Below are 24406 nucleotides of genomic sequence, written 5' to 3'. Positions count from 1 at the left end.
GCTGCTAAAGTCATTTCTACTGCATCTTTTACAGTGACCAATACCTCCCGATATATTTGATATTATCAATTCCCAATAGCAATATTAAAATTATCTGTGACTAAACCAAACATCAGAGCAAAGTTACCTAGTATCAATCATCAGATGACTCATCTGTTAGATCTTGTTCTAACTAAGTGATAGAATACAAACAGTACCACGGAAGAATTACCCCTCTGACCATCATGCAGGCCAGCTCTGTGGAGAAGAATGGGGGTCCAGTTCTCCCAGGTTTTGTTCTGGTCTTTTTTCACCTGGCAGTATTGGAACCCAAGAGGAATTGTTGAGGAACAGGACAATAGTGCTAGAGTTCATCCCCATCTCAGGCCATCATGATGTGAGGAACTAGGTGGGCCGTAGTGTCTCTCCCAGCCATGTAGTGTCCCATCCTTTGCATGCATTGTGTTGGGTGGTGATTGGAGTATTGGAACCCCACACTGCTCCACAGAGCTGGCCTGAATGATGGCCAGAGGGATAATTCTTGCTACCACAAGACCTCCTTAACCCTGTGGCTCATTTAGCTATCTGTACTATGACCAATCTCTGGATGCCATCACCCGGCAGGGGTTTGCTGAGATCTTAGGGTTTGCATTGGAACACAACTCAAAATATTCAAGGGACATTCTGAGTCTATTCTCACTCTATTTCAACTGTCCCTCTTTACAAGGAAGTACATCTCCTATTTTCTGGCACCTGCCTTTGTAAATCACTATCTCCATTTTGCTTTTAGGGTGTTTTGTGCAGATAACATTTAAGATATGTGTTCATGTGCAATGGACTGTACTAGATTAACTTCCAATACTACACCACAGTTGCCTGTCTAGATAAGTGCTGCTAAATGTGTTTGACTTGCAGCAATTCTGGAGTAAATAGAGGAAGAGACCATGTACGCATGGTGAGAACGATTGTGGTTAGAGAGTGAATTGTGATTGGTGAGCCCCACGTGTTCTCGTGGAGTGTGTAAGGAGAACTTGGAATTTCCCCTGTGCATTAAAAAGCGGAGCCAATTCTTCATAGGAAGCTGTCTTATACTGGGTTATGCCATTGACCCATCTACCTTAGTATTGTCCACATGGATGGGCAGTGGCTCTGCAGGGTCTCAGACAGAGGACTTTCCTAACTCTTCCTGGAGATGTCAGGGATTGAGCCTGGGACCTTCTGCATGCAAAACACATATTCTGATACTGAGCTAGGGCACCTCCCTTGTCTTCATGGACTTATTTCCCATTAGGAAGTATCTGAATGCTTTTGGGAGCTAATTAACTAGACCAGTGACATGCTAGCAGAGCATGATCACATTTAAATCTTCCCATCCTAAGTTCACAACAGGAGAAGAGAGACAATTGCACAAAATTTTATGAAGCAAGAGATTGAGTCAATGGCTTCAGGTGTCTTCCTGTAAATGAGAGAAATAACCTCAGAGGCCTTTTGAGCTGGGAGGGCTGTAGACAGAACAGAATCACATTGCATCCAAGGACACTCCATTCATACACTGAAGAAGTGGATGGAGTTCTGGTTAGCGACAGAGGGACTTTATAAGGGAAACTTTGTCAATGCTGGCAGGTACTGAGTACTAGTAGACACCATCCAAGGAAGACTATCCAGGTAACAATGGAGATTTCCCATAATGGATTAAGTGTGAAGATGGTTGATGAGTGTACTAAGAAATGGATTAGGATTTCTGTCTTGTTTGTGGGTTTTCTATCTTTAGTTCTGATTTTCTGTATAGTTTGTCTTCTCGACAAGGCCAACCCATGATATATAATGGCTGCATTGTCATGCCACCCTATTTGCTTTTTTTTTTGCACTTGTGCAACTGTGCGAACATTATGTTCCACTGCGTGCTTAATGGTTACATCATGCCCCTCTGCAGACAAACACCACTGTGACCACTCATGGGCAGGACTTCTGGACCCACTATGTGTCTTGAGACACTGTACTTTAATACAGCATCTCTGCCTAATAACTTCTGGATGAGGCTATTATTTGCATGAGAAACAGAGGCTCAGAACATTGGTGACAGTAAAAGCACTGAGGAGAGAAGAGTTGTTTGAACACCCTCTTGCCTCTAGTTTCTTCTCTCTTGCCCCTTCTTTGCAAGGGGCAAGAAGATGTTCGGGCAAATCTCTGGGGCAAACCAGTGCAGCTTCCAAATCATTGCTTCTCCACAGCAACAAAAACGGTATCTGTGTATTTCTGCATGACACAAGAGCTGTTAAAGGCACAGGGATTATATTTTTAAAACAACTGTCATAAATATGGATCTCCTACCTCGAAATCCAACAATGAATCCACTAGCATGCAGTGAACTTATGTGATGAAGGAGTTATGTCAATGTATGGTAATGTTTCAGGTCTCTTCTGAGTTTTAATCAGACATGGATGTTAGCAATGGCAAACTACAGTGATATTTTTAAAAGACAGAATATATTTTAACATGTTCAGGTTCTGCTGTTGGTCATTGAGGGAACTCTGAAAGCAAGGGAGTGTCTGGTTATGTTTGTGTATGACAATTTGTTCCTTGGGTGACTCATTTTATCTCAGCCTAACTAACCTCACAGTATTATTGTGGGAATGCAATGCAATGACCCTATGTGCTATCCTGAGCTCCTTAGAGAAAGGGAGGAATGTAAAGGTGATTAATAATATGTTACAACCATTAAGTAGCATTTCCTCCCAGAAGTTCAGTGGATGGCTGTACTGGAATCTTTTACATTATACACCAAGCCAGGGCCATCTCTAACTTCTGTGGGTTCTGAAACAAAAACAGTTTTAGGGCCCCCCATGATGCATCAGTATTGTTCCAGCCCTGTCAGAAGTAGAAGAGTCTCTGTTTTTGTATGACAGTGCTCCCTGTAGGCACAGGGGCCTGAGCAACTGCCCCCTAGCCCTCTTCAGACAGCCCTGTACTAAGCAAGTTAATGTGGGTGGGGCACCTCATTTGCACATGAATCAAAGTGTAGATGTGAAGATTTCTTATCTTGTATCTGGCACAGATCTGAGTGAGCATGACCATTATGAATCATTCCATTCATGGTAGGACTGGAAGGCGGAGTACTCCAATCTCTGATGTACGTGTTCACTTAATAGGGTCATGTCAGATATATACAAGAGCAATCATAACCGAAAATTAGCTAACATCACTGTTTGTATTGCACTTACTATACCAGTGGCAACAGTTATGATAAGAGAGTGCACACATGGAAATAAGATGGTGTCCAATAATACAGTTGTTACATCATTAGGAGCTGGTGTAGTATTGTGGTTAAGAGACTGAGCTGCAAGTGAGGACTTCCTTGGCTTGAATCTTGCCTTTGCCCTGAGATTATTACTAGTTGTCCTTAGACAAGGCCATTTTTGTCCTTCGACAAGTTGTGATACTGGGCTCATAAAACTTATTGTGGAGAACGGGGCTGCAGGCCCCTGTTTGTTAGAGCCTTCACACCCCTCAATTGCTCCCTTGGAATTACCCCTGCCACCACCAACCATTTCCAGGTAGGTTGGCCACCCTGGATCCCTGAAACAAGGTAGGGGATATTCAGTAACATAAGCAAAATATTCACTGGAGTCTATAGGAGATCCCCAAGCCTTCCTGTAGTGCGTACCAAGTGCTGCTCAGCCAGAGAAGTATAATATAAAACCCAACACCATCCAAGGTTATAGTAAAAAGGTAAAAGCCTGGTTTATTACAATAAAAAGAAACAGAATTTAAAGGCAAATAAAGGTCAAGAGAAAATGGGGGGGGGGATTAAAACCCACACAAGGCATTCTTATTTCCTAGGTGCCATTAGATCAGGAGGCAATGATCTTAATGTTGTAAATTAGATGGCTCAGAATCTAACCTTTCAAGCATGGCTTCTGGTAATCCCTTGAAGAGAACAAAGGAACATGTCTATTTATTACAATAAAAAGGAACAGAATTTACAGGCAAATAAAAGTCAAGAGAAAACGAGGAAAAAAGTATAAAAACCCACACAAGGCATTTTTATTTCCTAGGTGCCATTGTAGTTTGAAGCCTACTCTGGGAAGAGCAGAAGCAGCTTCAGGAGGTGAGCAAGCTTTTCTAAACAGAACAACATCATGCCTCCCCCCCCTTCAAACTAACTAACAGGAGGAGGAGAAATTTTGAGGGGCTAGTTTCTCTTTAAGAGATAAGTCCTAGTCTGTGTGGTTGTTGTTTGCCAGGGCTAGCATTTGCCAGGGCTAGCAAACTCCTGTGGCATCCAGTTTTTGTTTGTCCCTGCCTAGAGGGGGTGGAATCAGCTAGGGCTGTGGGAGGCCCCATATTCCTTTGAGCCACATCCTGTGTCTCAGTTTGAAGCCTACTCTCTACATAAGAGGTGAAGGCCCGAGAGCATAGCGGACAGGGCATAGAGGACAGGGATAGCAAACAAGGTGTTGGAGTTTTGAGGGAGTTTAGCAGGAAGTGTGTGGGAGAGCCTCAAACAAGTCCCTGTGATCACAAGTTGCCCGGTGGAGAAAAGAAGGTAAGTACAAATCCCTTCCTCCTATAAGTACTGACCCTTCCCTCATATTCTTGAGAAAGGCTGTTTGGACAGTTAAATAGCTAACCATTACAGTTGAGACCTATCCTTCTAATAAGCTATCTCTAAATACTGTAAACAGCTAACAAAACCAGTTATGAAGATAGAAAGTCAGCAGGGGAGGAGGCACTGCCCAGTGTATTGCACAGAGTGTCACATGTATGACTATTTGCTCCATGGGCAGAAGTCATTGGGTGTGTGCTCGGTGCAAGGAGCTCCTGGCTCTCAGGGAAAAAGTTCGTTCCCTCGAGACCAAGGTGGCAGAACTGGAGAAGCTCAGAGAGGCATGTGGATGAAACCATCAGGGGTCTCGGACCTTCAGGAGTGGGTAGAGGTATCCCACTCTAGGGCTGATGGCTCCTATGCTGTCAGGGAGAATGAAGGTCTTGGGGAAGGAGGACATCGGTCTGAGGAAGAGGGAAATGCTCCGTTAGAAGAGACCCCTTCCGTGAAAGATGACCCCATATCCTCTTGCACAGGGGATACTCATCCGGAGGGTATCCTCCTTGTAGTGAGTGATTCAGTCATTAGAGGTATAGAGAGATGGGTTTGTGACCCACTTGTTGACTGCATGGTGACTTGCCTGCCTGGTGTGAAGGTTGAGGATATCACACAGTGTCTAGATAGACTGTTAGGCAGTGCTGGGGAGGAGACAGCTGTTGGGGTGCACGTCGGCACCAATGATGTGGGGAAATGTAGTCGGGAGGTCCTGGAAGCCAAATTTAGGCTGATAGGTAGTGTATTGAAGTCCAGGACCCCCAAGGTAGCATTCTCAGAAATGCTACCTGTTCCACGTGCAGGTACAGTGAGACAGGCAGAGCTGAGGGGTTTCAATGTGTGGATGAGACGGTGCCGGGAGGAAGGGTTTAGATTGGTTAGGCACTGGGACACATTTTGGGGCAAGCAAGCCCTGTGCAAGAGGGATGGGCTGCACTTAAACCAAGATGAAACCAGACTGCTGGCGTTTAAAATCAAAAAGGTTTCAGAGCAGCTTTTAAAATGATGCCTGGGGAATAGCCGATAGGAGCTGGGCAGTATCCGGTTAAGCAAATGCCATCCTTTAAAGAGTGAGGGTGCAAAGGATTCAGATAAAACAGAAGGGGACAGAGCAGAACCACATAAAGAGCAGACAGAAGGCTGTGCCAGCTGGTCAAAGAGTCAAAAGTAAGATAGCATACACCAGGTATGAGATTCAGCGTATATATGCCAATGCCAGAAGCCTTGGAGCCAAGATAGGTGAACTGGAGTGCTTGATTGCTAACACAGAAATAGATATAGTGGGCATAACAGAAACATGGTGGAACAGTGAGAACCAGTGGGATACTGTTATCTCTGGATATAAACTCTATAGAGAGGAGAGCTGGTCTTGTGGCAGCAAGCATGACTTGTCCCCATAGCTAAGCAGGGTCTGCCCTGGTTGCATATCAATGGGAGACTTGATGTGTGAGCACTGCAAGATATTCCTCTCAGGGGATGAAGCCGCTCTGGGAAGAGCAGAAGGTTTCAAGTTCCCTCCCTGGCTTTTCCAAGATAGGGCTGAGAGAGATTCCTGCCTGCAACCTTGGAGAGGCCGCTGCCAGTCTGTGAAGACAATACTGAGCTAGATAGACCAATGGTTTGACTCAGTATATGGAAGTTTCCTATGTTCCTATGTTTCCTACAGGTGAAACTCAGAAAATTAGAATATCGTGCAAAAGCCCATCAATTTCAGTAATGCAAATTAAAAGGTGAAACTGATATATGAGACAGACGCATTACATGCAAAGCGAGATAAGTCAAGCCTTAATTTGTTATAATTGTGATGATCATGGCGCACAGCTCATGAAAACCCCAAATCCACAATCCCAGAAAATTAGAATATTACATGGAACCAAGAAGACAAGGATTGAAGAATAGAACAATATCGGACCTCTGAAAAGTATACAGTGTACTGAGCTTGATTGGCCAGCAAACCCGCCTGACCTGACCCCATAGAGAATCTATGGGGCATTGCCAAGAGAAGGATGAGAGACATGAGACCAAACAATGCAGAATTGCTGAAGGCCGCTAATGAAGCATCCTGGTCTTCCATAATACCTCATCAGTGCCACAGGCTGATAGCATCCATGCCACGCCGCATTGAGGCAGTAATTGCTGCAAAAGGGGCCCAAACCAAGTACTGAATACATATGCATGCTTATACTTTTCAGAGGTCCGATATTGTTCTGTTCTTCAATCCTTGTCTTCTTGGTTCCATGTATTATTCTAATTTTCTGAGATTGTGGATTTGGGGTTTTCATGAGCTGTACGCCATGATCATCACAATTATAACAAATTAAGGCTTGACTTATCTCGCTTTGCATGTAATGCGTCTGTCTCATATATCAGTTTCACCTTTTAATTTGCATTACTGAAATTAATGGGCTTTTGCACGATATTCTAATTTTCTGAGTTTCACCTGTATGTGTTTGTTCACTAAGTAAGCCATATGAAGAGAATTCATATGAATAGATTTGATAACTATTTGTAAAATCAACTAGGGCTATTGGTGCCACTAGGGCTATTGGTGCCACTACATGGTGGAGGTTGGTAAAAATATAAAATGGAGTTAGCATCTGAAGATAATCCCTGCACTCCCCTAGTTCTGGCTAGGGGGAAAAAAAACCCCATCTTCTGCGATCTATTTGCCTGCCTACCTGCCTGTGAATTTATTTATTTATGTAGCTGATTATTTGCTTACAGATGTAAAAATCAAGTGGTAGATTCTCAGATATTGTTGGAAGTGAAGGACTTTGCAGTGTCTCTTGTCTCAAAGACAGTGGAGGACAGACTAGTGAGTCAGAGGGCTAGAGGGTCAAAGATATTGGTCATCCCTTCTCTACTGCTCTGACACTATCCCTTTGGAATGTAGATTGCTATATTTGTTTGGTGGCTACCATCACCATGGTAGGTATTATGACAATATGCATTATCTAGAGCTGTCTGTTGTATATGTGCAGCTTGTCATTTTGTTTGTCATGTCCTTGTCGTATTTTATAAGTTATGGGGTATTTTAGTTGCAATCAACTCAGTTGCAATCCACTTAGCTCCTGGAGAACTGAATATAAGCAACATTACAAGCTCAGCTCTCCTCATAGTGAATGAGTCTGACAATTCATTCTCTTTGAGCAGGGAACTGCTGCTGGGCTGAAGAAAAAAGTCATTATCAGCAGGATAGTCATATGCTTCAGTGCTTAAATTCCCAAGAATGTGAACTCATAGGAGCTTAAACTCATAATAATAGAACTGCAGAGTAGGAAATGGGCTTATGAAGTTGCCCTTATACTGGGCCAAACTATTCATCCGCTGAAGCCACGTTTATACTGACTGGCAATGGCTTTCCAAGGGTTCAGACCAGAGTCTTTCCCAGCCCTGTCTGGAGATGCCAGGAATGAACTTACACCTTCTGCAAGCAAAGTGTGTGCTCTAACAATGAGCTATGGTTCCTCCCCCAACATAGTCCTTTCTGAACATGCACATTCTCTTCCCCACATGGCATAATCTCTCAGTGAGGAACCCGTATACAGCACAAATGGCCTTTTAGCAGATAGTGATGGAAACTGTAAGCATAATGACGTGCTGTGCAAATAATCATTTCTGATTAAATGTTCATTCCTGTGCATTTCAGACAATCCATGCGAAAGAAGTCTTCACAATCAAGTCAGAACAGCAAACACATTCTCATGGGAAATTCTCAAGAATGGATTCAGGTGCTAATTTTAGGAGAGATAGAGAATGAGAACCCATCAAGACAACTCTTAGATTGGCTTGCCCATTCATCAGCAGAGCACCCATTTTTCAGAAAATGACAGACAGAAATAGCACCAGTGTGACAGAGTTCATCCTCCAAGGATTCACAGGACACCCAAAGGGGCAAATTAGCCTCTTTTTAATATTTCTCATCATCTATCTATTTACCTTGTTAGGGAATCTGGGTATGGTTGCATTGATTAGACAGAGTCCTCTGCTCCATAGCCCCATGTACTTCTTCTTGACGCACTTTTCACTTATGGATGCCTGCATAACTTCAACCATTGCCCCCCCAATGCTACTGAATTTCTTGCTGGAGAGAAAAGCCATCTCTTACAGTGGGTGCATTCTCCAGTTTTTCATGTTTTGTGCTTTCACAGATGTAGAGGCCTTCATCCTGGTTATCATGGCATATGACCGCTATGTGGCCATTTGCCGTCCGCTGTCTTACACAGCCATCATGTCAAAGCCACTCTGCATGTGGCTTCTCACTGGGGCATACATTGGGGGTGTTGTGAATTCTCTCATACATACATGTGCCTCTCTAAGGCTGTCCTACTGTGGGAAAAATTCTGTCAACCATTTCTTCTGTGACTTGGCTGCACTGATGGCCCTAGCCTGCTCAGACACATCCCTCAATGAGCTGCTGCTCCTCACCTTTGGCACTTTTGTTGAAGCATTCAACATTGTGGCCATAATAACCTCCTATGCATTTATAATTACAGCTATTGTCAGGATGCACTCTACAGAGGGCAGGCTCAAAGCCTTCTCTACCTGCGCCTCTCACTTGACAACTTTCGCACTGTTCCATGGTACGATTCTCTACATGTACTTCCGACCCACTTCCAGTTTCTCAATGGACACAGACAAAGGGGTTTCATTGTTTTACACCCTAATCATCCCTATGTTGAATCCCCTGATCTACAGCCTGCGGAATAAGGAGGTACAGGATGCCCTAAGGAAATTGATAGGGAAGAATTTACATACTCACTGATTGCATTGGTAGTCTGGGTTTGAGTGGCTATAGCAGGAACTGAGCTTCGCATCTGTACATAGGTGGGCTGATATAATGCAGAAGTAGGCCCTAAAAGAAGAGGCAAATCTAATAGAGATGCTCCCATTTTCATCTGAACAGTTACTTCAGTTGTACAACCCCTTCATCTGTCTAAACTCAAGATTAAAGGTTGGTTAACACTTGCACATGCTTCACTATATTAGGGCTTAATTTGTGCAGGGCTTGGTATTTTCAATGTTAGGGTTGATCCTGGAGTATATGAGATATGAATACTGGGGTGTGGACAGACAAAACATCCCCTGAGCAAGAGCAGAGGGCATTGCTCTTACCATTGAGTAACATCAGAGTCTTCACACATGAGCGATTAGAGAGACGTCTTTCTAGATCAGGTGGTATTGTTTCCAGATAGGCTTAAGTGCTGGCATCTCTTTTTCTAGTAGTTAAGCACTGCACTTGATTACTGTACCCTTGATGATTGGGAGATGAATGTGTGAACTAGCTTCATTGAAAAATGTTGGCTGACGTCCACTCTAATGAAGTTCTTGTGTAAGCATATTGTACTTGTGCAAAGCTGTTGTGTAGCTAGTTGTGCTGAGTCTGGAGCTTGTGTTCCAGATGAGGGTTGCATGAGCACAATCATGTGTATGATTGTACAAGATGAGCAATCTGTGACACACCTCACATTTTTTCAGGGAACATTTGCTCAAAAGCACAAAAGCATAAGAGTTCAGTTTTGAGCATCCCCGTGTCTTTGTGCAGCTACGTGATCTTGCACTAGCCCAACTTTATTCATTGTGCAAGCCATTGGCTTTGAGGTGGTATGAAAGTTCTGTTTGTGGTGATGACCCAGTCACACATACAAATCATCATTTGATGTTGCAGGCATCAAGGGAAGATGTACAAGTATGACTCAATCCTGGGAGAAGAGAGGAATTAAAGTGGAGAAACAACGAAGGGATACATGTTGTTTAGTCCTCAACTGTTTCTCATGTGAATTTTATTGGAACATTTGTTACTTCCATCTGCCATTGTTTGGTTCTACCTGCCATACACTTTCTGTCTGGAAAACAAAAGATAATTCTGGGAAATCCTCAACTGCCTTGATTGAATTTGGGGAGAAATATGGAACAAGGCATTTATATATGGCCACCAGCCCTCCTAAATGTGCTGAAGAGAAATGTGAGCATGCATATCTCCACCCAGTCTGGCATGTTGTCCTGCTGCTGTCTAATCATGCAGGAAGCAGTTAATCTAAACTTCCCCCTATTGTGTTGTCAGCACAAAAGATCAGTGGCACACCAAGGTAATTTTTCCACCTGGACCGCCCCCTCCACAAGGCCTGCCCCCCGCTGTGAGGCTCCCCACTTGTAAAAAAAACCCCAAACTTGCTGCCGCAGCCCCAACACACCAAACCAACAATCTTTTAGTTGCCATGCATGTGGCCAGGGGTGGGGTGGAGGGTGAGCCAAGCAGGCCTCCCTCCCTCCATCCCATGGGGGTGGCAGTGAATGGAGTGGCCACTGGGCCTGTCCGTTGAGCCCAGCGGCCCTTGAGAACTGCGAGGCGAGGTGCTCCAGTGTGCGTGTGCACAAGCCCATTTACAGGAGTGTCAAACAGAGATGGGCATACTGGGATGCCCATCTGGCATCTCCAATCCCATCTTTTACCACTAATCCAGCAACAAAGTTAAGCTGTGTGCTCATGTGCATGCCAGAGCAAACAAGGTTCTAGCCCCCATAAGCACAATTGCTATCATTTTTCAAATCTCCAGTTTCTGTTGCTGGCTCATACTTTTAATAAATAAGACAGACAAAATACAGGAGCATGAGTTGACTTGCATAGCAAGGCACTAAAATAACAGTTGTGTATTCCACACTATCTGGTTCTTCAGATGCCTCCACTTCCTGTGTCCATGTCTGTCCTGCATTTATCTAGAAATTGGCTGCTGGATCCAGGAAAGCTGGAAGAGAGTTGGAGGTTGTTCAAGTCCAGTTCCATGCACCAAACACAGGCAAGATCCTCCAGTGACTAGCATAGAACATTTTGTGGAAGTCATCAAACTATCGGTAGAGGGAAGAGAAAATTCTCACTCATCTCTACTCTGTTTTTTGAAGATTCTTTAAATGTGATTTCATTTATCTATGTATGTGTGGAGATAAAGCTCTAGATAAACTCTGTCCATAAAGGAAGAAATAGGTAGGTTGCTAGTTAATATACATATTAACTAGCAACCAGAAATACAACCAGAAAATATAACCAGAAATAGTGTGTGTGGAGGGAGGGGACCTGATGACAGAAATATGTATTTACTTGTATAACATTTTCTTCTGTGTGCCACAGCAAACCATAAACACAAATGTCATTGACTATGGTTTTGCTAATATGACAAACTTGATATGTTTATTATTATTTCATCGTTCTCCCTTTTTTAAAAATGAGAGAGTTACATACACTAGTAATACTGTGTGATGCTGTGTGCTTTTATTTCTTAAATTAAATACCAGCCACATTATGCTGCAAGCTACACTCACATAAATTATACTAAATTCAGTTCCACTTTCACAGATCTTTGTTGAATGAGGTGCATCAGTACTAAGACAATCACAGGTAACAACACATGTGGTTTTCCCATTTAGGATGGCAGCTTAGCACCATCGATGTCCAAGTTCACCTTATTCCTGCCTGTATTTCTTTGTTTTGTTTCAGAAACTATTCTGTTTATATCAGTCTCCACTCAGAAATGCCTCACAGTCTCCTTTGCACACAGGGGCGGAGTAAGCTTTTTGCCACCCGTAGGCAAAAAGGCTTTTGCCACCCTTTAACCTTAAACAAAAAAGTTTGCCTTTTTTTGTAATAAGGTAAAAGGGGGGTGGGCTTTCTGCTGTTTCTCATTCCACCCTATTTCTCATTCCACCCTGTTTCTCATTCCACCCTGTTTCTCATTCTACCCTAGCTGCAGCTGCCGCTGCCCACAGAGAGGGGTGGCAAAGTATGAGGAGGGCCAAAATTTGATGCTCCTCAAATTTTGCCACCGTAGGAAAATGCCTAATCTGCCTCTCCATTAATCCACCACTGTTTGCATACTTCCCCTTACATTTTACATGTGATTTTTGTGGAACCAATTAGCAACAACTGTAGAGACACATAGGGTCATTTCAATGGTGTTGTTTTGTCATTTTATTTATTTTTCATATTATTTAACGTATCTGTATACCACCCACTACCAAAGTCTCTAGGCAAAAACAAAGAAAGAGATTTTAAAACAATTAAAACATATACAAAGTACAAAGTAAAACAACTATCCATAAAAACTACTAAATAGCTAAAAAGCTTGGCTGAAGAGATGTGTCTTTCATTTTTTCCTAAAAGCCAAGAGGGATGGAGCAGCTCTAATCGCAGCAGGAAGTGCATTCCACAGCTCTGAGGCAACTGCAGAGAAGGCTTCCGTTTGAGTCATCACCAGACAAGCTGGTGGTACCCTCAGGTGAACTTCCCCTGAAGATCTTAATAGGTGGCGGGGTTCATAACAAAGAAGACATTCTCTTAAATACCCTTGACCCAAGCTGTTAAAAGCTTTATAGGTAATAAACCAGCATTTTGTATTTTTCACAGAAACTTAGTGGTAGCCAATGTAGTTCTTTTAAAACTGCAGTAATATGGTCTGGAGTCCAGTCTGGCAGCAGCATTCTGCACCAATTGCAGTTTCCAGACTAAGTACAAAGGTAGCCCCACAAAGAGTGCATTGCAGTAGACAAGCCTGGAGGTTTCCAGCAGGTGCACCACTGTCTTAAGGCCACTCACTTCCAAGAAATGGTGCAGTTGGCAAACCAGCTGAAGTTGATAGAAAGCACTTTTGGCCACCGTCTCCACCTGAGGTATCAGAGAGCAGGGTGGGGTCCAGAAGTACTCCCAAACTGCAGACCTGTTTGTTCTGGGAGAGTGTAACTGCATACAGAACTGACAGATCTATTCAATTTCCTGAACTGCAGCTTCCTACAGTGATCACCTCTATCATGTGTTTGGATTCAGTCTCATTTTGTTATCTCTCATCCAGTGCATTACTGCCTTGAGACAGTATTTAGGGAAATTATGCCATTACCTGATGAAGCTGACATGGAGAAATAGATGTGGGTGTCATCAACATACTGATAACACCCTGCACCAAATCCCCTGATGATCTCTCCCAGCATTTAGATGTAGATTTTAAAAAGCATTGGAAACAAGATGGAGCCCTGAGGGACACCATGGAAAAGCTCTCACTTTATAGGACAACAGTCTCCAAGTAACACCTTCTATAATCTACCCAAGAGGTATAAGTGGAACCACTGCAAAGCAGCACTCCCCTTGCCTAGTCCCTCAAGGCGATCCAGAAGGATACCATGATTGATGCCATGGTATCAAAAGCTGCTGAGATCCAAAAGGACCAACAGAGTCACACTCCCTCTGCCAATTCCTCTTTGGAGATCATCCATCAAAGCAGTCTACATTCCACAACCTGCTTGAAAGCCAGTTTTAAATGGGTTTAGACAATCTGTTTCATCCAAGACTGCCTGGAGTTGAGTGGCCACCACCTTCTCAACTACCTTGGCCAACCATGGGAGATTGGAGACAGGCTAATTGCCTAACTCTGAGGGATTAAGTGTAGGTTTCTTTAAAAGAAGTCTAATAATTGCCTCCTTTAAACAAGGAGGCATCCTACCCTCCCACGGAGAAGCATTTATGATCTCAACCAGGCCCTCTCCAACAATCTCACTGTTTGATAATATCAGCCATGTTGGACAAGAGAACAGGTGGTAGGATGCACAGTTCCAAGCTGCTCGTTCATGTCCTCAGGCATCACAAACTGAAACTGATCCAATTTAACTCCGCAAGAGGAATTACTGGACCACCCCACCCACCTAAATACTCTGCACCAACAATGATGTCATCCACTCCATTTCATGATGGCAGACATGCGAATGTTTGAGGTGCAAGTGGGAACTGATCTGAACCAAATTTAAAACAGTTGTAGGGACACATAGGAACACCTCAATGGCAAAGTTTATGATGATGTTATCCACCCCAATTCAAGATAGTAGATGCATGAATTTCTGAGGCAGAAGTTGGTAATTATCAATTAGGATTATAGTGAAAGGAAAGTGGGCAGATTCGTTCTTACCAGAAGTTCTTGTTTTTTTAGTGAATAGATACTGGATTGGGCATTTCTGCCATTATTAGTCTTCTCATTGATTAAGCTCTGATAAACTTCCAAGGAATGCCAGTAAACTGTGGAACACATCTTGAAAAATACCATGTGCAGCTATATATATATCTCAAGGTGTTGCTATTTTTATGAGCCAGTGGCTATTTAGAAGCAAAGTCACTCCCTTCCAAAAGCCCTATGTTGACAAGTGCCTTTGTCAAAGCATCTTTCACATCTTTGTTCCTCAGACTGTAGATCAGAGGATTGAGCATGGGTATCACAACTGTATAGAACATGGAGGCCCATTTGTCTTGGTCCAATGAGTAGCTGGAGCTGGGCCGAAAATACATGAAGAGTATTGTCCCATGGAATATCCCAACAGCCATCAGGTGAGAGGCACAGGTGGAAAAGGCTTTGCGTCTGCCTTCGGCAGAGCGCATTTTCATGATCGTGCCCAGGATATAAATGTAGGAAACAAGAATCATGCTAATGCTGCTTGCTTCAATGCAGCCAATAAAGATGAACATCAGAATCTCATTGATAAAGGTGTCAGAGCAGGAAAGCATTAGGAGAGGAGGCTCATCACAGAAGAAATGATTAATCACATTGGATTTACAGAATGGCAGATGGAATGTACAGCTAGTGTGTATCAACGAATCCACTGTGGCAATAATGTATGCTATAGCCATCAGCTGTTTGCAGAGCTTCTTGGACATAGTGACTGTATAGAGAAGTGGATTGCAGATGGCCACATACCGATCATAGGCCATGACAGCCAGCAAAAGACACTCTGCATCTCCAAAGAAACCAAATAAATATAGTTGTATAGCACAAGCGTTGTATGAAATCTTTTTACTCTTAGCTAAAAAATCAGCCAGCATTTTGGGGGCAATGGCTGAGGAGTAGCAGAGGTCGATGAAGGAGAGGTTTCCCAGGAAAAAATACATGGGATTGTGAAGTTGGGGTTCTGTGCAGATCAACACAATCATCCCGAGATTCCATATTACGGTGATGATGTATACCAACAGGAAGATAAGAAAAAGAGGGAGCTGCGCTTTGGGATTATCTGTGAGTCCCTGAAGAACAAACTCAGTTATGGCAGAGTAATTTCCTGTATCCATTATCATTCACAAAGGATGCTGGATTACAGATGTTGGCTGCCTTTGAAATTTCTTTATTTTCTCTGACAAAGGAAGGAAAGAAGAGTTGAGTTCTTTATGGGCAGGTCAAGCAGCAAGTGAAGCTTCCAGGACTTTCAGTAAAAGGCCAGCTTCTTTAAGCATAATCTGAGGACTCTGGAATTTCCAACAACAGCCCTTAATGTAACAACATAAACCCTATTTTAGTTAGTTAGTTTCCAATCTAAGTAGAGCTGCAGGAGTACTGCCTTGTAGAAAAAGAATCTAAGGAATTTATTTTGAACTTTTAAAAATCCCCAGCAAATAGCAACTGCCCCGCAACTGGATGGATATGCATGCTTCAGGAACTCCTAGAACCACACAGAGAGCAGGAGGAGGTGAGCTGAATGTTTGGACATTCAGATGTCTGGACATCTGTCCATTCTGGATGTGCGAAGAAGAAGAAGATTTATTTTCATTTTACCCTTTTTGGCTGCCTATCTTTTGCTGCCTACTTTTAACTGGATTTGATGTGTTACACATGATGGAGGAAGCTACAGGTGTGAGGCGTGGCTTTTTCTCCAGCTATCTGAGGGGAGGCAAACAGCCCTCGGCATAGAGAGCAAGAACTCTTATTGGTTGGTGCTGGGCTGGCTATAATTATGTGTTTGGGCTCTGCTCTGGTACAAATGAGGGAATAGGAGCTGCCTTTGGGGGCTCAGGAGCAGCTATTTCAGTAGTGGTGGGGAATAGAAGATTTGGTGTTGGCAGGATGGCAGGCTGTTAAAAAGGAAGAGACATCAGAAATATAATAGCTGTTTTGTGAAGTCCTATCAGCTACCAAGAATGAAATCATCCATGATTTGATCATAGATGAGGGAGCCAACCTGGGTTGTATGGTGGTGACTTAGCTGGGGGAGACTAGTGGCCCAGTTTGGGCTCAGCTTCTTGCTGCTGGGTAGGGATGTGCACATATTGATTTTTTCGATTTGATTTGTGCCCAAAACAAATCACCCCTAATTTGTTTTGTGTCCAAATCTACCCCTCCAAATCTCCCCAGATTTGATTTGTATTTGCTTTGCTTTGATTTGGATGCAGACTGATTTGGACCACTTAACAAGGTTCTAGGGGCACTAAATTTGGGGTGTGGGTAGGTCCCCATGAGAGCCATCTACCATCCAAAATTCAAGGCAGTGGGATTCTTGGTTGATTTTTAAATTTTTTTTAGTTTTTACTGATTTTGAACATTTCCACCATAGGAAATAATGGGGATTTGAATTTGCCACATTCTAACCCTAAAATGGATCCCCAGCTTTCATTTAAAAAAACAAGCTAAGCTCTAGCCCTTGTAGAAGTGAGGTTATGGAGCAAAATGTGCGGCCATTATTTTTCAAGTGTTTGGATTCTTTGGTGTATAATAACTTTTCCTCATAATGAATCCCTATGCAGATTCATTATACGCCTTCATTTCTTCTGGGCATTTTGACTATCATTAGACAGTGCCAACTGCCATGTGTCAACTACACCCCCCTCCCACACACACCGGGGGTAATCATTCTTTTAAAAAGGTATTTTTGAAGTGTTTAGATTCCTTGGTGCTGTCATTACATACCTTCATTTCTTCTGTTTATTTTGACCCCACTGCTTTGCAGGTGGGGGTGGGGAATTAGTGGCATCCCATATTCCAACTACCCCCAAACCCACAAGCCACTGGGTACTCAGTTTATATTTTAGGAATTTTTGAGGTGTTTAGACTCTTTGGTGTGTAATGAATCCTTATAGGGATTCATTATGAGGGAAGGTTATTAGACACCAAAGAGCCTCAACATTTGAAGAAATTCCTAGAACATAAACTGAGTAGTACCCCACTGCCTTGTGGGTGGAAGGGGGGTGTAGTTGGCACATGGCAGTTGACAGTTGGCACTGTCGAAAAGACAGTCAACATGAATTGAAGAAATGAAGGTGTGTAATGAATCCTCATAAGGATTCATTGAGGGAAAGTTATTATACACCAAAAAATCTAAACACTTGAAAAATAGTGACCACATATTTTGCTCCTTAACTCTACTTCCACAAAGGTTAGAGCTTAGCTTTTTTTTTTTTTTTAATGAAAGCTGGGAATCTGGGGAAATTAATATGAGGGATATGAATCTTGAATTGATTCAAATTTAATCAGGCGCAATTCGATTTGGACCTGAATCTAGCCAATGGACCACAGGGGTGATTTGTTTTGTCTCCAAATCACTCAAATCAGCTAGATTTGGGTACAATTCGATTTGTACCTGAATCAGTTCGCACATCCCTACTGCTGGGTGCTCGGTTGTGGACAGGAGCATAGCGGGACCACCGGCGGCCTGTGTGAGGCCGCAGCGGCTGCCCCGGCCCCTGTGTCTGACGTCAGACGTGGGGCTTGCCACACCCCTGTGTGACATCAGACACGGGGGGCGTGGTCTGGCTCCCGAACGGAGCCTTGAGGCTCCGTTCAGTAGTTGGAGGCCCCTTCAGGAGTTAAAAGTCTGGCGCTGAATTCTCAGCGCAGCCAAGAGCAGCTCTTCCCTGCAGGGCAGAGCCGCTCCTGATTGTGCTGTGAATGCAGCACCAGCCTTTTAACGCCTGAAGGGGCTGCGCCGCCCCCACTCGGGAACTAAACTAGCACCCCTGCATCTGACGTCAGATGTGGGGGGCATGTTAGGGCCGCGAGACGCGGCCTCTGATTAGTCACAGCCCAGGTTCTTTGAACCTTTCGGCTCAATGGTGGCTCCACCCCTGGTTGTGCAGCAGGTTAGGGGAAGTTGGGTGGTGGTGGCTGAGTGGCTGTGATTCATAGGAATAACATTTCCCTCACCAGAATCCCTGTGAAAGATCTGGCCTATATTGAATGTGCATACCTTGGCCTGGGGACCAGGGATAGATTGGGTATTCCGTCGGTGTATCGAGCACTATGCTGCCAAACGGAGACCCTAACTGAGCTGACAGAACTGGTTGCAGAGTTGATGCTGGAGTTGCCTAGACTTTTGGTGTTGGGGGACTTCCATCTTTACTTTGAGACTAGCTTGTCTGTGCAGCTCAGTAGTTCATACAAACCATGACAACTGTGGGCCTATCCCAATTGAGGGATGTGCCAAAATCTGGTGGTGACTTGGGATGGGGCCTTCTCTGTAGCTGCTCCTGGGCTCCGGAATGTGCTCCATATGAATATTAGAGGTGTAAGAGTTTTATCAGCCTTTAAAAGAGCCCTAAAACATATCTTTTTAGCCTGGCATTTAGTGAGTACTGAAATGATTTTAACCTGGTTTTAATTTTGTTTTAATGAGTATTACTACTACTACTACTACTTGTTTGGCCTGGCCTTCCAAGGTTTTAAATTGTTTTTAAGCATTTTTAATTGGTTTAAAATGTTTCTGAACTGCTTTAAATTTGTTCTTATACTGTTTTAATCTGTTGGTTTTAAATGGTTTTGTTTTTGTATTTCACTTGTGCACCGCCTAGACCTTTTGGCTGGGGTGGTATAAAAATGCAATGAATGAATGATTTGTGTTTTATGTTTTTATATTTGTGAACTGCCTAGAGCCATCTGGGTGAGGTAGTATAAAAATCTAATAAACAAACAAACAAATAATAAATACAATGGACAAGAATTTACTGGACAAGAATTCTGGATTATTTATACCTAAAGGTCTAACCCAGAACTGTCCCTGCTATCCAGAACATCTAGATTATACAAAAATATTAAATATTACAATAAGATAATTCTCTTAATGTTTACTTAATGCATGATAGATAATAGAGAGTCAATTTATGTGAAGCACAGCCTCTAAAGCAATGCAACTCCCTAAGGTTTCACTAAAATATTATCATTATATTCTTATTAAAGTACAAGTGGGGACGTATAACAAAATGTTGCAATGTAGCCTCAAGCTGAACAAAAAAGCTTCTATTCACTCCAGACAGGCCTGGAAAGCGGGTGGTGGTGGTGGGGCAGAGCGAGAGGTACGTCGGTAGGTTCAGGAAGAAGGGAAGGAAAAAATACCCCTTTTCTTACCCACCATCCTGCAACCTTTTCTTATTGTGGTATATAGCAGCTAGTAGAAGGTTTTTGGAGAGTTGAAATAAAAGGTGTCCTTTCTCCTCTCCTGAAATCTCCCACATGGTGTGGAAAAGGGACCTTTTAAACCTCATGGCATGCATTTTCCTGACCCTAATCCTGCTCCAGGTTATTGTAAACTAGTAGGGGCTTGAGCAGGCCAATCCCCTGTCTCCCCACCCTGTTTATACTCTTCTGTTTCCAGCTGACATTCTGAATGTTTTATCACTCAGCTGCCCTCAACATTCCATAGGTCCTGGACACTCACAGTCTTTAGCCCTGTTCAAGTTCAGCACACATACAATACTATACATTCATATGTAGAGGTCTTTGTTTCAGTTATTATGCCATTACGTTTTTCAGTCTTTATGTTCAATGGCTGAATTTCTTATCTGTACACTTCTTTTGAGGAGTATGTTACTCAGGTTCACTTTATATGCCTCAGGTTCACTTTATAGCCAGCGTGGTGTAGTGGTTAGAGTGCTGGACTAGGACCAGGGAGACCCGAGTTCAAATCCCCATTCAGCCATGAAACTAGCTGGGTGACTCTGGGCCAGTCACTTCTCTCTCAGCCTAACCTACTTCACAGGGTTGTTGTGAAAGTATGTAGTACACCGCTCTGGGCTCCTTAGAGGAAGAGCGGGATATAAATGTAAATATGTCATTCACACAAACCCATGTACATGTGTGCACTATGAATATTCAGTGTAATTCTGAATAAGGTTCTTGGTGAACCACGGGTGTGTGTGGAGGGGTTAATAAGGATTTTCTTGTAATTTACAAACTAATATATGACTGCATACTTGATGAATCCCTCAAATATGCAAAAATCACTAACATATTAGAGTGGCCCCATTTCCCTTCCAAACTGATAGGCACTGGCCAATCCAAGTTCAGTAACAGAGGGAATAATGATTTAATTGTAAGCTATATAATATCCAAATGTACATTAAATGAAATAAACTGCATTTTTTGTGTAGTCTCAACTAGTGTTTATTAACCACATGTCTGTGGATTTGTGCTGCTCCCTGGTTTACACCAGTTTGGTAAGCTCTCTGAATAGGAGACCAAGCCTATGTGTTTCTGATATGTCACAGAGGTTCACACTGGTCAAATGTCTCCACAAAATCTTGTATGTGTGGGTACACAGGTGCATAGAAAAAGATTAGAATAACATGAGCATCATCTCCTATAAATATGGAATTTCCCTCCCAGCTGATCTCCACATTCACATATCAGCATAGTTCCATGTCTGGATTAATAAATCAAGACCACCAAGGATGGTCTCATTGACATAAGTACTCAGCAGTCTAGAGAAACAGTGTGAGAGGCTGTGAATACAAATATAAAAAATATTTACATTTCAACAAAAGCTCCCAAAGCGGTTGATATAGATATAAATAAAATAAATAAATAAAATGTGAGGTACACACAGCTTCCAAACTCGGGTAGGACACAGTTTTTGATTGTGTGAATGACCTCAGTGTCTATTCACATGAGCATCCCTACCCAGGTTTGGGCAGCCCTACCTGAGTAGGGCTGCATGTCTGAAGTGCTGGGATCAAGTGATCCTGGTGCTGCTCTGTCGGGTAGCCTGGAAATTAACCCTGGTGTTTTACCTGTATTAAAGGGTGCAAGCGGACACTTTTACCCAGGTCACTGGACATGAGAATACTCGGGCTGCACGCAGTCTGAGCATACACAGACCCAAGTGCCTGTAGCGCCTGACTCACAGGTGAATCCACCAATGCACTGCACTCATTGCACTGTTCATTGTGGTTTATCTGGAAGCTGGGACACATTTTCCCAGCCTCTAGAATGCTGTGTGGCTCACAGTAGCACCATTCGTGTGGGCACATGAGCTGCGTGCCTGCGATTGCTGGTGGATAATCTGAGGGGAAGGTAGGTGCAGAAGGTTGTGTGAATGAGCTTTGAATGTAGGACTGTGTACTATAATGCATTCATCTGTGTTTTCCCCCCCTACTGCAGGATGATCCTTGTGGAATAAGGTCAGGAGATGGGCTTAATAATTTTCGTATTGTGATCCAATACAAATTTAACAAACCTCACAGATCAAATTGGTCCTATTATCCTATGGTGGGTTTGACTCTTTTCACAATAAAGTGCTACATGGATCACCAGAATCAAATTAATTCAAACATTCACCTTATGGTGTAATTATATATAAGTCTAGCCTTATAGGTATCCATCCATGTGCTAAAATCATGTTCTAAATGAGCAAACATACCTGGAGTATAGTGAGTGTTTCTTTCTCTGCTTTCAGAATCTGTACATAGAGGAAGCCATCTTAAATATCATTTGGTAGCACTTGGGACATCATCCCTGATGTATGTGAATATCCCAGATCCTGGGTTCAAATAGCTGTGCTTACTAACAATTAACTTTCCTGTTTTGTTTCTGTAACAGTTATAATTGGAAGCTGTTTGAATGTCAGAGACTTCTAAGACTTCCTTTTTCATTTCTGTACAGTCAGTTCCAACTTCCTATTCACACAATATATGCAACACACATACAATCTGGGTACAGTGCACATATGTACATATCCGTACGCTCTTGGAGGAAATGGACTATCTAGATCCATTTCAATCAGGGTTCAGACCAGCTCCCTTGGTCACCCTGTGGAATGATCTGTGCCAAGAGAGAAACAGGGGAGCATGACCTTGCTAAATCTCTTGGACTTCTCAGTGGCTTTTGATACCATTGACCATGATATCCTTTTGGATATGCTGTCTGGGTTGAGTGTGGGAGGCACTGCTTTGTGGTGGTTCTGCTTCTCCCACCTGGATGGCCATTTCCAGAAGGTGCTGGGGGGATTGCTGCTTAACCCCTTTGCAGTTCTGCTTTGGAGTTCCAAAGGATGCTGTTTAACTTCTAAGGGAAACTGCTGGGAAGGGTCATCCAGAGATTTGGCTTGAGGTGTCATCAGTATGTGGATGACACTGTTGCGGGGAAAAATCCCTCTAGAATCTAGCCTTCCTGTTTGATTCAGCCACTGGCTTTCATCCTTCTATCACCTGGATAGAGAATGGGGCATCTTGCCAGAACCAAAGAGGATTAGGCTCAATTCTCGCTGCTCTACTTGTTGTCTTAACTGAATGGAGTCAAACGACAAGGGTGCGTTGCTCAAAGAAAGCGCTTTTATTTCATGTCATGAAAGGCACGAGTATCATCAGAGAGTATCTGGGTGATACTGCGCACCTGAGTCATACAGTTAGGTAGTTTTTATAGGTTTCAAACATACATGCATATCAATAAAGCAATTAATACACGTTATTAGTTATCAAACTTACATATTCCAGAGGTGCCATCTAGAGCCTGAGAAGATGAGTTACTACCTGGCTTTTATGACAACTTTAATCCCTATGGTATCTCTTCGTACCAGCAAGACCCTCTTTCTGCTGACTGAGGAATTTAGCTAATGGCCTGTGTTTGACCACTCCTGGTACCTGTTATCTCTGGTGGGCCTCTCAACCCACATTCTTGAGAGGGGGCCTCTCGCTCTTGACTTTGGCCTCCGTTACTGAGAGGCTTCTCAACTCTGAATAACCTGCTAGCTTTATATTCCATTATATTTCATTAAACTTTTGAGTTATACTTTGATACACTTTTATATACTTATTTGTAGGCCTGGATTAAACAATTCGTTATCAACACTTAGTTGTGACTCTTTTTTTTCATCATATGCAAGTGAGGGGGTGACTGTAATGAATCAGTTCCTGGATGAGGTAATGGACTGGAAGAGGGTGAACAGTTGAGACTTATTCTAGATCACACATAAGTACTATTGTTTTGTGCTTCATCTGTCCGGATCCACCCAGAGGAATGTATGTGTGCGTGTGTGTGGCTCACACATTATTTGCAATAGCAGTAGTGGCACACCAGCAATTATGCACAGTTGAGTGTGCACAGAGCCTTCCTCGGCTCCACTAGCTGTGAAAATGGGTACTTGGCTGGCTCACAAGCTGTGCATGTATATCCCTCTTCGATGGGCACTACATTGTGCAGTTTGTTAGCCTAATAGGGCTAAATTTAACCATACTGTCACACATGTCTGATTAGAATTTCCATTATTAGGAACATAGGAACATAGGAAGCTGCCATATACAGAGTCAGACCATAGGTCCATCTAGCTCAGTATTGTCTACACAGACTGGCAGCGGCTTCTCCAAGGTTGCAGGCAGGAGTCTCTCTCAGTCCTATCTTGGAGATGCTGCCAGGGAGGGAACTTGGAACCTAGATGCTCTTACCAGAGCAGCTCCATCCTCTAAGGGGAATATCTTACAGTGTTCACGCACATAGTCTCCCATTCATATGCAACCAGGGCAGACCCTGCTTAGCAAAGGGGACAATTCATACTTCCTACCACAAGTTACCAGCCCATTAATCAATGGCAACTTTTATAGATTATGTCCAAATGATAAAGTGTGTGCCCTTTTCTCAGTACACAATGGACTATTGAAACATTAATTGTTCTTTGCTTCTGCAACAAAATCCTGGGGCGGGAGGGATGGAGCAGGAGGAGGAGGAGGAGGAGAAGGAGACGGTGATGACAGAGGCAACATGTGTTGTTTTTAGTTTTTATGTTTGTGCTTGATGGCCATCTGACAGTCATTTACTCAATGACATATGAAATTAT

At 43.1% G+C, this 24406-nt stretch overlaps 2 protein-coding genes across 2 annotated transcripts; one reads left to right on the top strand and one right to left on the bottom strand.

Moving 5' to 3' along the window:
- Positions 1 to 8405: 8405 nt before the first annotated feature.
- On the top strand, positions 8406 to 9344 carry LOC128327462 (olfactory receptor-like protein OLF1). Its single transcript, XM_053256294.1, has one exon. The coding sequence runs from the start codon at positions 8406 to 8408 to the stop codon at positions 9342 to 9344; it is 939 nt and encodes a 312-aa protein (XP_053112269.1).
- Positions 9345 to 11124: 1780 nt separating this feature from the next.
- Positions 11125 to 15674, bottom strand: LOC128327389 (olfactory receptor 1019-like). Its single transcript, XM_053256214.1, has 3 exons — positions 14760 to 15674; positions 13934 to 13948; positions 11125 to 11214 (listed from the first exon to the last, which is right to left on the bottom strand). The coding sequence occupies exons 1-3, from the start codon at positions 15672 to 15674 to the stop codon at positions 11125 to 11127; spliced, it is 1020 nt and encodes a 339-aa protein (XP_053112189.1).
- Between the last annotated feature and the right edge of the window lie 8732 nt (positions 15675 to 24406).

This window comes from Hemicordylus capensis, chromosome 1 (genome assembly GCF_027244095.1).
Source record: "Hemicordylus capensis ecotype Gifberg chromosome 1, rHemCap1.1.pri, whole genome shotgun sequence".
In the NCBI taxonomy this organism is placed as follows: domain Eukaryota; kingdom Metazoa; phylum Chordata; class Lepidosauria; order Squamata; family Cordylidae; genus Hemicordylus; species Hemicordylus capensis.
The sequence above is the reverse complement of the archived record's forward strand: the minus strand, read 5'-3'. Positions and strand labels throughout refer to the sequence as shown.